Consider the following 16,313-nt stretch of genomic DNA (forward strand, 5'->3'; position numbering starts at 1 on the left):
GGAACCAATCTCAAGATAGTGACAAAAAATCGCCCAAATAATATAATTCGGATATTCTGTAATCCGAAATGTTCAAGCGAAAGTAAAAAGTTTGTTCGAATTTCCACTAGAACTGCAACTTCAGACGTCGAAAGTTAATCAGGTTACTTCACACTGGCCAAAGCGGCCGTAAAAACTGACTACTAACAAGAATAAGAAGATGGTCTACATTATATATATATATATATATATATATATATATATATATCTTATAAAGAAATTTGAGTAGAAAATTAGTATATGAAGTTTTATACATTTAATCAAACGATTGACGACTTTTTTATACGCATATTATAGTAGTTTTTATCAAAACAAATGAAATGGTTTTCTAAAGTGATTTTCTTTTATTATAAGTACGTAGATTATAATTTATACGAAATTAAGTATGTTATTTTCGAATAAACTCTTTAATGAGTGACCAAATATCTTTATATAAAAATAAAAAAATACTAATAACAAAACGTTTAATTTCGTATCTATGATATCTGTAATCAAGATCACACGATATATTAATTATAAAAATATTGCTAATTTTATTTTCTATATTTTGTAAATGCAGTAGGATAGTAAGTTTAACAACAGTTTAACAATAGCCTGATATATATTATAAAACTTTTCTTTCGTAACTGTAAAATACATAATATTTTTATTAGCAATTAATTTTTTATGGCGTTACATAGCAGTAAATCTTTGCATTATTATCAATAAGCTTGATGTAAGGCGGATATGACTGTAAATCTGTTAACTGATTTGCACATTCAAAAATATTTTTTTCTATAATTTTTTTGTTATATTTAGTTTCATAGAAACTATATACAGAGAAAAAAATCGGTTAGATAAAAATGCCGTCGTCGAAACAGTTAAAAAATGTTAAACGAAGTAACCTTTTTACAACTGCACAGTTGTCGTATGAGCGCTGTGGCACAAGCGCAGCTCAATACTACGAGAACTCATAAAGACTCGGGTTACAACCCTGAAACATGTGGTACGATGCTTCCCGACACCGTTGAGACATCGAGAATTCAAACCTGAACGCAATCACGAAATTAACTTCAGGTTCTTCTTCTTCAACTTCCTCGCCACCGAGAGGGATCTCTTCCATATCCTCGCATATTAAGAAGTATGGCAATGGAGCGAATAAGCAGGAAATCAAACAAATCAGAAACATTGGCTCATTATTACCACATCAGTTTGGCAGGTAACTTCATTGCTGGAGGCCAAGTCCAATGTTTATTACGTTCATACATTGGTTAAACAATCATTCCATCAACATATACTTGATGAATAATTACAAAATTTCATCGGATCACATTGATAATTTTGTTAATATTCATATTTTATTTCATTAATTTTTAATCTGCTAGGCATAGTCAATATGGATCACCTGATAATAACTACAATAACATTAGCAATCACTAACGAAATGTGTATATTTTAAAGCTCAGGAATAGAAAATATAGGATATTAATCAGACCTAAAACGAACAATTTTATTAAATGAACAAATAAAAAAAATAGGCTGAAACTTGTAATATTAATAAGGCTTCTTTTTCAGTGAAATATAATATTATTTAATTCGACGGTATTCATTATCAGTTGTAGTCTACTTTATCAGTAATTTATCCAATTTTTTAAAACAGATTAAAAATATTAATATTATGTTTAATCAAATTGATTTTTTATATGCTTATGATATGTATAACGCAAATTAAAACTTTTGTAAATATATTATAAATTTTTTCATTTTTTTACGTTATAATTAAAAAATTATAATTTGGAATTTTAAGTGTAATAATATAATAATGAAGAAGGATATTTTTCATAAAGTCTAATATATTGTTTAAATTCTTCGCAATCATAAATAGTCAAAAGTGTGTGTAAATATTTGAATTCTTATATATATTAATAATATAACACTATCGTGAATACCGATATGTTAAACTAATTTAGTCAAAACCTAAATTATAGATGATAATTAAATATATATATATATATAATTTAATTATATATTCCGTTTTTATTAAATTTATTTGAATTACTTTTTATTTAAAAGAATTTTTAAACTAAGAATTTATGTAACTACCACTAGTTTAATTTAAACATTTTCATATTGAAGTACTACATATTAATTTTTGTATTCACTTATGATTAAAAATATATAAGAAATTTAATCTCTTAACATAAAGCTTACCTTACATAAAAACAGTATCTTTTACTTTTGATTTTAATTATATAAAAATAAGAATTTTTCTTCAGCTATAATAATTGTTTAAACATAGTGTAAAATTCGAAAGACCACTAAGATTCATTATTTTTTCTAAAATTTTGATAAAATTCATCCCCATGAATACAAATATCCAGTAAGTATTAAATTTAAGTTACTACAATATCTATGTTAATTTATATAATTTATATATAGCTAATTGAAGTGCCATCAGAAGTATATATATATATATATATATATATATATTTTTTTTTTTTTTTGTAGGAACATCTAAAATATTATGTGAATTTTATTTTATAATAATTTTCATAAAAATATTGAAATTAATCAATACATAATCTAGTGTAGCATCCAGTATAATGATATAACGTTCTTAAAATTTAATTATATTAACACGATAATGTACTTACGTAATGTTTTAATTAATATAAATTAAGAATTTATGTATAAAACTGAAATTATACAAAAAATGTAAAAAAAGCTGTCAAAATTCAAATAGAGCATTTTAAATGGGCCATACAATATCGAGTTTTAATTGTCAATTATGTATTATCTCCTCTCTGTATTAATAAAAATGTTCCGTTTTAAATTTCATTTTTATAATTTCAACGAATAATATAAATAAGCAAACTTGCACTGTAAGATGAATCTATAATATACTATTTAAGTATCTAATCAATTGTTATAATTAATTGTTAATTTAAATTCGTCTGCCAATTATATTTTTACAGCGAATTATATTTATTGGATGGCCAGAATACGCGTCCAATCCTATTTACTCTAGTTTTAACGCCACGTGATATATATTGAATCGGCAGGTCAAATAGCCCTAGCGCGCCAACAACTGGAAGTATGTGTGGGGAGAGCATCGGACGCACACACATAAGTAAGAAGGATCACAAACAGGAGACATCATCGTCAACGGGTTCCCGTTTCAACTTGCGGAAAGCTAACAAGGCCAGTAAGAAAAAAGGGGATAAAATCTCGGCTAGGAAGGAACGTAAGGCTACCAAAACCCTTGCCATTGTTCTCGGTACGTAAAAACGAACTTTTTTTTTTATCTACGTTTCATCTGTCTTCCCTTTTCCATTTTTGCCACTTGCCTTTCTTATTCAATTTTATTCAATTTTTCTGTCAATAGGAATTTTGTACTACAGAAATTGGGAAGAAATCAAGTATTGAAATTGTGGTACTATATTACACTATCTAAGATTATAAGAAAAGAAATAAGATGAAATAATTTATAGAACATTATAAATATGTGTATGTAGATAATAATCTATTATAAATAATCAAATATTGTAACGTCGTTTCTTTTAAGCAAAGGAACGGCACAGATAAAATCGAATAATATTAAATCATGAATTCATATTGAATTTGTTAACAACTTTTAGTTATTAGTTTTTTTTTTTTTTTTTTTTTTTTAATTTGGTATCATTGTACATAATGTCAATATTAACATAGTGATTATATGCACAAATGTGATTGACGAAAATAAGTCCTTGATTGAATATTAATATCAATGATTATAATTTTATTTCAATATTTATTTTTTATTTCTATTTGAAAATGTTATAGTATTAATGCATAGAATGAAAAATAATACATTTGGTTATATATATGACTTCATCCAGTATAAAATTTAATTTGTCATCAATGCCGAAGCAGACGGTTAATTTCAAATTCTTTTTAGCCATGTAGACTCGATTCCCATTTCTCTTTTTTTTTTTTTTTATATCATGTCATCATAATATCTTACTGATCACTTTCCATTGTCGACTATCGGTAGCAAATTATAGCAGTCAATTTCTGAAATTGCAATCACATATATTTCCATTTTTCTATAAATTTCTCTATATTTAAATTTGCTTTTTAATTTTTAATTCATTTAGAATTTTAAAGTTTGTTTTTATAATTATTTTCTTACAAAATACAACTTAAAAAGTATATAATCGTAAATATCATGATTAACTGTAAATAAACAATTTTTATTAAAATATTATATTACTTGAATACACCATTTACTAAATAGAACAAGAACATCAATATATTATATAGATTATATCACATACAGAAAGTAATAACATTTACGCTGAATATAAATAATTAGAAATATCAATGATGCATCAATATATATATATATATAAGAATGCTGATCTCTTAATTTGGATCTTTATTAATGTCTATTAAGATTTTATAATTATTACATATGAAGAAATAATTTTGTACTGTTATATCAAGATATTTTTAGATGGATATTTAGAAAATATTTAATTAATTTCATTGAATTATTATATCTATAATAATTCGTATTATTCTGAAAAGTTGAATAACAATCGTAGTGAATAATGTTGTAAGTAGATACGGTTTTTATATAACAAAACAATATATGACATATAGTAATTTATAATCGAAAATAAAAACTTGTATTTTTTGGAAATATTATTATTGTTTACATAACTATAACTGAGCGTTAGTTACATTATTTATAATCGAACTGTAACTTTTATTAATAATTAATAAAAAGCTATTGCAAGTATTATATAAATAATTATACTTTTATTAATCGAACACTTATGGTATTTCGACAATATAAAAGATAAAAAATTTAATTGGTCTCGTATATATATATACGTTAATAAATATTAAATTTGTTAACTCTAATTTCCTTAAAATTTCTATATACTCATTATAAACATTTTTAGCAACTGTGTGAAATAACGTAGCAGTATACCTTATATTGCAGTAATTTTTTATACGCAGTATTAATGAGATATCGCGGTTATTAATTTAAACTCACTTAATTCAAGAATTTCTCAAAAATGATGTTTTAAATTCCACTTTTTCTTTATTAAATTATAGAATTGATAATTTAAAAATTTAAGAGCATATTTGAAAATATAATTATAAATTAAATAGTTTCACATATAATTACGCTTAAAATATTTTTTCATGAAATTAAAATAATGAAATATAAAAAGGTATTTCATTCCATTTTCACAAATATATAATTAGTATTTTAGTTGTTTATTTTCTTATAAATCATATTTACAATGTGCTCTGATACATTTCAATACATAATTATACTTACTTTAAAATATAACTCTCATTTGAAAAAATTTTCAAAATTAATTATTTCCAAATTAATTTTCTCAAAAATATCAAAATATAATCATAAATTAAGATGCCTAAGGCACTGGACTTTGTTAATAATATGACAAAATTTTCCCAATATATGGCTAAAGCATTTTGTACAATAAATGGCAATATTTGTATTTAAATAATTATACTATACGAGAACTTTTATTATGTATATATATATATTTAGATATATTATATGTAGAAATACTACATAATATTTATAGAATAAATTTCAATATACACTCAATATTATTTTTAGAAAATATTATTGAACAGTTTATTTGCTGAACATATTTATGCTTATAAATTATTTCTGCATGAATGCAATAATACATGAATACAATTCATATTTCACTAGTCTAGTAAAATATTAGTAAAAATTTATAAATACGTAAAATCTATTCCAGAATATCCTTTTAAATTTCTTAAATCTATATATTATTATGGTTATTAAAAGATTTTAACGCTCTTACAAAGCAACCCAACATTAATAATTTCCTTATTTAGTACTGGAAATCGTATGAAATTCAAATTTCTCAGACAAATGATTTCTTAACTATTGATTTTATTTTTTGTCACCTTTTTAACGATACTATTCACTTGAATTTAACAGATTTTTTATTTTAAGGCGTATTTTTAATCTGCTGGGTGCCATTCTTCACTTGCAATACCATGGATGCCTTATGCTCCAAGATGAAGAAGGACTGCCAGCCTGGTGTTGCAGCATTTATTGCGACTTCTTGGCTCGGTTACATGAACAGCTTCGTCAACCCCGTTATTTATACTCTCTTCAATCCAGAATTCCGCAAAGCCTTCCGTAAGCTCATCAGCTTTTAGGCATCGACGTTCCAACTATTGATGCTGATAAATGAAGTTAATAAATTATCGACGTTGACAACAATAATAATAAACATATTATGTATTAATTATATTAACGGCAAAAAGCATTTTTATATCAATAATTAGTATCATCGCATTTAAAATTAACTTCACTAAGGTTTATAAATATTTCTTTATGTTGAGATGCTTCAATTTCTGCAATTATTTTGATAGTCATGAATATCTTTTTAATTGTTTTAAATAATTACTAATAATTATGTTATATATACATACTTTTATAAACCAATGATTATATGTAGATTATATATATAAGATTTTTCCGATCGAAATATTTATCTCTCATTGATATATCATGATTTTATTTCAGTCTTAATTTGACTTCATTTAATATACACTTTATTAAATTGTATTCTATTCGTATTTAACAGCAACACTTGTACTTATATACAAGTCTAAAACAATTTAACTTAAATTTTCTTTATTGTACATATTTTCAATATAATGAAACAATTGTTTATGCTTATCCGATGTTTTCTTTATTGAATTACAATATATATGAATTATCACATAAAAAGTATTAGGATTTATGGCCATTATAAATTATTATTATTACAAATCTCATAATCTTCATAAATGTACATAAAAAGTATATTAATTATTAATCAAATAGAAGAAGAATTGAAGTTAGACGACATAAGTAATTCAATAAGTAATTTAATCAACTGCAATTGAATAAATAAATGAAATTAGACTCTTTTGAAAAAATTTTAAAAATAATTAAAAATAAACATAGATATAACATGCAAGGTTTTCAACGTAAAAATAAAACCGTCCTTGGAAAGGAGGGAAACTATTTCATCGCGCGATTTACTTTTGTCATATCGAGATTACTATTTCAATAAAGGAAAAGAGTTAGAAAACTCTTTCATTTCAGGTCACGAGACTGAAAAGTAGTTAGACTTTTTTTTAAAAAGAAATAAAAAGTGGGAGAAAGAAAAATCCATTTTTTCAATACAGTTAAAGTATCAAATTATAATATACAAGAATGCATATATATAAAGTGAAAAGCATTTATATGCAAATTTAAGTTTAGATTACAAAACAATGTTTGTTATGTACAGAATTTGTAAATTTGACGTACGCATGAAAAAATAAATACTACTTACCGGGCAGTATTATTAGACAAATCTAAGATTTAATAATATAGTTCTTTGTTCACTTGTTACAATATTATTCTATTTCCCTTAATAAAATTTCAATGATGACATTATAACAGTACATCCGGAAATATTGAAACAGATTTTTTTATATCATTCCATAGTATGATTATTTAGTTACAGCAGAAATATTTCAAAAATTAAAAATATACTTCATATTTATGATGTTGGTGCAATTTATCAACATATTGATTGACTTAAATCATAATTTAATAGCATCGTATTATGTGCGTGCGTGCGTGCGTGCGTGCGTGCGTGCGTGCGTGCGTGTGTGTGTGTGTGTGTATGCGTGCGCGCTTACGTGTGTCTGTAATATTACAAATAGACTAAATAAGCAAGGTAAATATTTCAATTACGCTAATTTTTATAAAATTTTATTATTCATGATTAGATAAAAAAACTTCTAGAATTTTGTCAACATTCATTGATAAAGAATATTTCAAGTCCAAAAAGTATCTTTTTCAATTATATCTCTTATCCTGCTTATAATTTGTTTATTAATTGCTTCGAATAATTATCTTGACTCAGGTTGTTTTTCTATATTTATATGTATATTTTTTTTCCATATAAATAATTATCTCTCGAATAATAAATTTTCAGTTTAAATTGTTTGTATCAAATAATCATGTTAATTTAAAGAAGTTTAAAGTAATAGTTTATAATTGAAATAAAATAAATTTTTATAATTCAAATTTCTATATTTTTTTCATACAAAATTGGAATAATCTTGTATACTGAACATTACTATTTATATCGTATGTTTTTTAACAAATTAATTTAATATTAAAGGACTTAGAAGGATTAGTTTATTATATCCGCAGACAAAACTACTATTAATTTTCAAAAAGTCTAACACGTATTATTAAAATAAAAAATAAATCTTATAAAAAAAAAAATACCTAAAATTTTATGTCATTGTCAATATTATTATTAATATTTCTAATATAATGGATTTAGTATTTTCTCCATTTAAATAAATTGATTACGAAATGCCATTGGTGTTGAATTTTAACCAGCTTCTTATTTCATTGAATTAATAATTGATTTTTGAATCATTAAATTCTATTCATCGAAATTTGTCAACTGATTTATATATGCATAAACTAAGCAGATTATGAGTATTCAGTTTTGAAACTTTTAGTTTCTCCGTTTTTATTTGATGTGATTTGGACAAATGATAGCTATTATAATTAAAAATTCCATTAAAAGATCAAAATCAAAAGTTCTAACCAAGTTGTATGTCACTGATACAAAGGATTATGAAAAAATGTCTAATTTATAAATAATTTCTGCATGTTTTATTAAAAGTGATCTAACAAGCAATTTCATAATTCGTTGTATAACATAGTTCCTGTCTTGATATAAATATGCAACGTTTCGCCACCCTCACATACTTAGTACTCAACTTTCAATGATAAATATTTAAATAGATTCTCAATAGAGTTGATTACTTCCTAGTTGTTTGAAAATATAATCAGGTCGATAACATAAGTAAAATTATATTAGCCGTAAAGTAAAAATGTTAAAATAAAAAAATACGTTTATTAAGAACGTCTCGGCAGCATTCAATGTATTTCTATATTATAATTAAATATTTCATAATGTTGGTGTATATATATATATATATATATATATATATATATATGATACATTATATGAATATTCATGTAAATGTAAATTTTGTAAAAAACAAAGTGTTTCCATTGTGCTAAATTATTGAATTACGCATACCTTTCTTATACATACTATTTAAAAGCTTTGGATTTATTTATTGAAAAAAAAAACTGCTGTTAATCCTGTAATTTATGTGCATGTAATATATACATGGTTTAATAAAATACATAAACTACTAATTACCGAATTTTCAAAACATATCAAACCGAATTTTCAATATTATTAATAGAACAGTATTAAAAAGAAACAGAAGTATTTAAAATAAGTTTCCAAAACTAATTGAAAAAGCAGTGTAAAAAGTAAAAAATCTTTCGTCTGACGAAGATCAATCATAATCAAATAGCTTTTGATTTATTAAAAATAAATATCGTTTAAGATGTAGTTTATTGAAGCTACACTGTACATTTGTAAATAACGTTTAATATCACCCAAATTACCAAAGACAATTAAATAAAATATATATATATACCAAGCGAGTGTTCAAATACTCCGTAAACCGATCATATCATTGAAAATGTACAGAGTAGCTCAATTTCGAGCTGTCAAAATCTTTTATCAATATTAGAGTTATTATTTCCATGATTAATTTGGAAAATATACTTTTAAACAAATATATCTTTTCATCTTGTATTTTATTATAGATTTAACAAAAATTAGTATAAATTCTTTTGTCAGAAAGATTTTTCATTTATTTGGAAAAGCTTATAATCGAATTTGAATTTACAGGATTTACTAGGAATAATTTAATTAACCGTATAATATAAATAAAATTTAATATTTTAAAAGGTAAATTTAAATATTTAAGAAGTTATTAAGCTGTTTCATATAAGTCTAATTAAATAGTACTAGTAACAATCTTTTATATGGTCTATAAAGTGTAACGTATACTCTGTGCCTTTTCAAGATTACCGATCATGCGCCAACACATTGTTCGTGGTTTCAACAATGAATATAAATATTTACATTAATTTAATAATAAATAACATTTTTTAGACTTAAATTGAAAAACTTCAGTATTATTCGCATAAAGTTAAAAATCATTCTTTAGAAACTATATTGTTTAAAGAAACAAGAAAGTGCAACGAGCTTTTATATGTTATATGCACAAATTTTTTTCTGTATACATCGATATATTTAGAATAAAATACAATTAGCTTCTATTAAGTAAACGTGAATTATTTTAGTAATATTGCTATTACTAATTGAATTATTGAGCTGCGAAAAGAAAATACGAGCATTTTCAATAATGAAATCATATCTTACTTGCAAAATGAAATAATCACTAAAATATGCACAATATGTCTAAAGATTTTTGTAGATAAACAGAATAATTGTTTTATATTCTTTCAAACATATTGGAAAATTTCATAATGTGATTGTAAGTGAAAATAAATATTCGAAAAAACAAGAAAGTGAAAAGGAAAATAACGAAATCGAAGAACAAGAGAGAAATATAGTGAAAGAGAAAAGAGTGAATAAGAAAAATTAAAATAAGTGTTTTGGTATCATTTCATCTAATAAGAATTATTATATTTTTCTAAGCCTTAAATTTTATCTTCTTGTATATAACTTTAATGCAATTAAACACATAATTAAAACATAGTTAATTTTTGCCTTGAAAAAATATGTATGAATCAAAATATCTACATTTGTATAAAGTGAGAAAACTAACAAAGCAGCACTATCTTTAATAAATAATTTATTATTTGTAAATAATACTTATTAAGAGAATTAATAAAGACTTAAGGAAGAGTTTGTTTACTTAACTATGTATGTTATGATAAATTTCACTAACGAACATTTCAAATTTCTAAGATGAATATTAATTTTGTTATTTATGTTGATAATTATCGACATCATTGTAAACAAACTTTGAATAAAGTATCAGTTGTTTTGTATAATAAACTAATAAGAAAGTATTGTCATTCTATGATTAAGATTTAGTTTATAAGAAAAAGTTAATTATTAATTAAATTACGTATTATATATGAAATAAAAATATTCGAGCTCGTGCTGGAATTAATTAAACAAAAACAAACAAAAAAAAAATCTTTCCATTAAAAGGATTCCTTGCATAACATTGAGTAATCAAAATACATATTAGAAATGTAATATATTAGAAAATGTCATTAATTGTTTTCAAAACAAATGATATATCTTACTTTCCGTACTTTCTTCAATACAATGAAATGATATTATAAGCATATGGTATATAGTTGATAAAAAAATCGAATGAAATTAAACAGCTTTATGAACTTGTATAAATGCAGTGGCGAAGCGTATGCGCTTTGATTTTACTACGCATCCTCTCATTTATTGTTTTACTACTGGTATATACAGGGCATAGCTTGTAAGGTGTATTATTTCTCTTATTTTGCAACTACGTATAATAATACAGTTGAAATAAACAAAATATATAATGTAGTAAGGATTCGTTAAAAATATATGGACGGAAGCTACAGAATGTTATAACCGTAGAGATAAGATTTGAAATGTCATTGGCAGCATAACGGACAAGCAAATATTGTTCAACGACAAGTGTAAAAATACGCATATATACACATTTGTTAAAATTAATAAATTCTAGAATAAGTTAATATTTCCTTTGAAATTTTCATTATATTATTATGAACTTGAAATAAAACGATTCATAAATAAAGTCGTAATATATATATCAACTTCTTTTATTAATATTTCAAATATTGAAAAAATGTGTTTTTATTTGTAAAGTAATATTTATTAAAATGATACAAAATACTTCTTTAATAAGTATCTAATTATTTAATAATAAATAAGCCATTTCATTTAAAATGATAATTATTTGTATTTATTTGTTTTGCTATTTTTTTGTTATTTTCATTATTTCATCTATTTTATTAATATTCCTTATAAAATTCTATATCCAGGTTATGAAAATAATAGCATAATAAATTCCATGCGATAATTTATAATTTCATTTTTTACAATTTATAGTTTTTATTCAATAATCATATAATAGGCATTTTAATAATTGTACCAAAATAAGATTATATTATGTTTGTAAAGATTCGATTGAAATTTTTTGTTGTTTTTTTTTTTAATGAATTATAAGTAAAAAATGAATTTTGTTATATATATATATATATAACAATATATAATATATATAAATTTGTAATAAAACTTCTGCGATTTCTTACATCCTCGCATACCCTTTCGCTCTATAAACGAGAGTATATTCCAATTTTTTGCATATTCATTCATTTGAATTTTGAGCTAGACTTTTTGAAGTATGGTGTTCTGGCCTGCTGATCAGAACAGCACATTAGAAAGAGATTATTCTGTTTTATTTTCACAATGGCAATATTCACAGAAATGGAACAACATAACCTATGGTGGATTAATTGATCAGAAAAACCAATCAACAATCAAGTGAGTAACAAATATACACCAATTTGTTTAACTAATTTTTTACACAGAAAAATGGTTTACATTCATTGTTCATAGTCGATATTGCATAAATCAGTTCACATCCGGTCATGATTAAACAATTGGACACTGTGATACTTTATTTCACAGATATAAGAAGCTACCATTCTAATTTTTTGTCCTTTACAAATGTATTTTCGCGTTTTTGTAATTTTCTTTATTTGCTCCTAATTTGGTCCTAAGTTTTCATTTAATCGTATATTTATTGATTTTTATTAATTTTCGATACATTTTCTTATTTTTGATATACAACTACATATTTCGAAAATCAAATTAGTATTTTTTTTTTCCACATTTACTCGAGCTTCTCCACTAATCACATGGTATTGGCTTTTTAATATATTTTATAGAACACATATTTCAGACATTACATTGTTTTATTATATTTTCAATATATTCAAATAAATACTCTAATTGTATTTATAAAATTATAACTTATATTTGTAATTTATAATTTGTTATATAAATTGGTATAAATTATTTCATACTAATATCCTTATTAAATATATATATTTTTATTTTATAATCATATTTTCTATATGTCATTCTATAAGATTTTAATTTATCCATAATATCAATTCATTACAATTTTTATAGTTTAAGAATATTAGAATAATCAAATTAATATAATAAGAAAAGGCCGAATTACAGCACATAATCAAATAAATTTCTAAGAAACTTTCATTGGTGGCTTAATTGGTTTTATACTACTTTCATCTAAATATTCATAATGGAATTATATTGGAATAATGATTGAAAAAGACTTTAAAATTTAAATAATATTTCCATAAATTCGAGAAATAATATGAAAAACGAAATAATACATTTGACTGAACTGCGATGACAATAATATGTATTATTTTAATATACAAACAATAAATATTAATCCATCACTAATATTTAATTTAATTTTACCCAAAGGCCGTATTTTCCTATTGCTTTGTTTAAACGTTATTGTATGACATTTCAACTTCAACTAATATATAATAATTCAAATGAAGGTATATAAAATATAGGTTTTACCAGCGATTATAAACATTGTCTTGCTACTTTATGTTCTTGATATTTTATGCTAACTACTGTTCTTTTGAACAGTTAGATGAAACACTATATTTTTATTGATTATAAAAATTTACAATAATATTTAACTTTTGTTATATTGTACTATGCTATATATGTGACGATTACGTGTAAAAATTATATTTTATATAAAAAGAATCGCATTATGATATGCATGTTTAAAAAAAGTGATATATATGTTAATAAGTGAATTCGACAGAGAATATATAATCGGAACATTAAATGTCGTGTATTATTCATTTGTTTTATATTTTATTTTATGATACATTTGTATCTATTTAATTAAGTAATATCATATTAATTAACATAATATTATATATTCATATATACATATATAATTATAATTGTAAAACTTTAAGTAGTTACTGAATTCAATTCTTTTATCAAATATTTCATATTTAAACAATATTCAAATTTAGAATAGAACTTTATTTCGCAATATAAAATCATCATTTTTAATTTTAATATTAATTATAACAAGCTTATTATACAACTCGGTTTAAAATTTTAGTTCCATAATATTATTTTCAAACTTAAAAATACTTGTTTTTTCAATTAATTTAATTGTATCGCCAATAAAATTCTATTATAATGGATTTTTACTAGTATATTTTCCATTTAAATATCAGATTATATCATTGAAACTTTCACAACTCCATTCACTTAAAGACATTCAATTTACGTCATTTATTGATACTAAAATGATCGGAATTGATATAATATTCTATTCCGAATAATTACTTTAATTTTTTTCTATATATCTTGTTAACGTTGTTTAAAATTATGTAAACTAAGAAAGGTTAATGATTCTTCTTAACTAATGATATTAATGATAATTCTAATTATTTTTAGTTAGGAGTTTTTAATATCAAAATGTACAGTTTGAAATTTAAACCGAAAAAGGAATATTTCAAATCGAAATATTAGGTAGACATATAATGTATATTCGACTCCTAATATTAATATTATTAACAAAGGCAAAGAAATATTGATCAAGCTCGTATATAATCATCACATAGCTTGATATTAAATATGACTGTATTACAGTTAAAATTTTAAAAATATCAATTATTCTATATTATATATTTGAAAAATGATTCGTCATTATTTATAATATTGATGAGTAACGCAATTAAAAATAATGCTCACAACTAAAACATCGATAATTCATTTTAATAACAAAATTATCATAACAATTATTTGAATGTTAATGTTCAAATAATACAAAAAATATTGTAAACTAAATTAAATATGAATTTTTAACCAGTTTTACATTATTAATACAATATATCACACTACAAAAAAACAAAAACAATGATATTTATCACAATATGTAGCGAATCTTCTAATAATGATTTTACATATTTACATTTTAAAGAATTTAATAGAATGCATTATCTACTCGTACGCTTCTGATACTTCGTTACATGATTTATTTTGTAACCAAAAACAATAATATATTACTTTTTAGCTTTCGGAATAATGTATATGCTACCATGAGTTATGATCCAATTCAATCTGAAAATAATCAGTATTTTAATATATCAGACTCGAGGACATATTTACATTTGTATTATATTTTTACAATTATCAATTTTTATAGTCGTTATGATTAATTATCATTCATAATACAATATAAATGAATTTATGTAGTTTACTACATATTCTATATGTAATATAATGATATATAAAACATTTATTATAATAGCAAAATTAAAATATTTACTTACATTAGCAAACATAGAATCAGTTAATCTAAATGGTTCGTATAGACTTGGATTGTGTTTCTCAAGTCCAATTATTGCTGACCTTGAAGGTGCAAAATTACTTGGTGATTGTAGATATTCTTTTTCATCTAAATTACCTGTTAATTGCAATTATATTATTAAATTATATTAATTATATTAAACAAGGATCAGCATGACAAACAGTATCGTATACATAGCTTAATTCAATACAAATTTGTTATAGAATGAATTAAAAACGTATATGATAAAATGGAACCAATATATATATATATATATATATATATATATATATATATGAAAGTCAAACACATTAAAAAATGTACAAATTCTGTTAAATATCCTTTTTTTGGATTATAAAAATATTATAGTTTATAAATTTTTGATAACATAAGTAATATCTTATTATACAATATTTAAACGGAAATAATTTCAGTTTATTAACTATATATTTTAAACAGATGTTGATATTAAATAATATATATATATATATATATATATATATATATATATACATAGGCTTCAAAGTCATACTCACTTAAAGAAATTTCAAAATTAGATTCTGTATTTTGTTTCGGATATCCATTACTTTGCAAGAATGCAAACGATCCTAAAAATTATTCATAACATGACAAATTTGTAAAAGCATATTGTGCTTATAAATTATATTTTATTAATAGTTGAAAGTTTTACCTAGTGGAATTTCTGAAGGAGCATGTGCTGATGGTTTATGGTGTTCATTATTTTGTAAAAGATAATACGATGGCATTCTATTTCCTAAAAAAGAGTACATTTCATTATTCATTAATTATAGAAAACAATTATATTGACGTTTCGACACATTTAATTACCTAAACTTTGTATGGAGTTTAATTTTTCAAAATTCATT

At 22.9% G+C, this 16,313-nt stretch overlaps 2 protein-coding genes across 3 annotated transcripts in view; one reads left to right on the forward strand and one right to left on the reverse strand.

Annotated features, from left to right (window-relative positions):
* Dop2R (dopamine D2-like receptor) overlaps positions 1 to 6,260 on the forward strand; it is a 185,193-nt gene extending 178,933 nt beyond the window's left edge. For both annotated transcript variants that reach the window (XM_011496238.1, XM_011496239.1), the window contains exons 6-7: positions 3,081 to 3,295; positions 6,032 to 6,260. In XM_011496238.1, coding sequence (XP_011494540.1) covers positions 3,081 to 3,295; positions 6,032 to 6,240 — 424 coding nt within the window. In that variant the 3' untranslated portion in view covers positions 6,241 to 6,260. The remainder of the gene's footprint in view (positions 1 to 3,080; positions 3,296 to 6,031) is intronic.
* Positions 6,261 to 15,010: 8,750 nt separating this feature from the next.
* On the reverse strand, positions 15,011 to 16,200 carry LOC105359614 (uncharacterized). The gene is made up of 4 exons (XM_011496240.1): positions 16,118 to 16,200; positions 15,963 to 16,034; positions 15,410 to 15,543; positions 15,011 to 15,197 (listed from the first exon to the last, which is right to left on the reverse strand). Exons 1-4 carry the CDS (start codon positions 16,191 to 16,193, stop codon positions 15,171 to 15,173), a joined length of 309 nt encoding a protein of 102 aa, XP_011494542.1. The 5' UTR covers positions 16,194 to 16,200; the 3' UTR covers positions 15,011 to 15,170.
* Between the last annotated feature and the right edge of the window lie 113 nt (positions 16,201 to 16,313).

Source organism: Ceratosolen solmsi, unplaced genomic scaffold (genome assembly GCF_000503995.2).
Source record: "Ceratosolen solmsi marchali unplaced genomic scaffold, CerSol_1.0 scaffold29, whole genome shotgun sequence".
In the NCBI taxonomy this organism is placed as follows: domain Eukaryota; kingdom Metazoa; phylum Arthropoda; class Insecta; order Hymenoptera; family Agaonidae; genus Ceratosolen; species Ceratosolen solmsi.

Bases quoted from the DNA above. Each gene is read 5' to 3' on its own strand.
- LOC105359614 (XM_011496240.1), bottom strand. From the start codon at position 16,193: ATGCCATCGTATTATCTTTTACAAAATAATGAACACCATAAACCATCA. The intron at 15,544-15,962 runs GTGAGTATGACT...TGCAATTAACAG, and splicing joins TAATTTTGAAATTTCTTTAA to GTAATTTAGATGAAAAAGAA. The intron at 15,198-15,409 runs GTAAGTAAATAT...GATTATTTTCAG, and splicing joins CTGATTCTATGTTTGCTAAT to ATTGAATTGGATCATAACTC.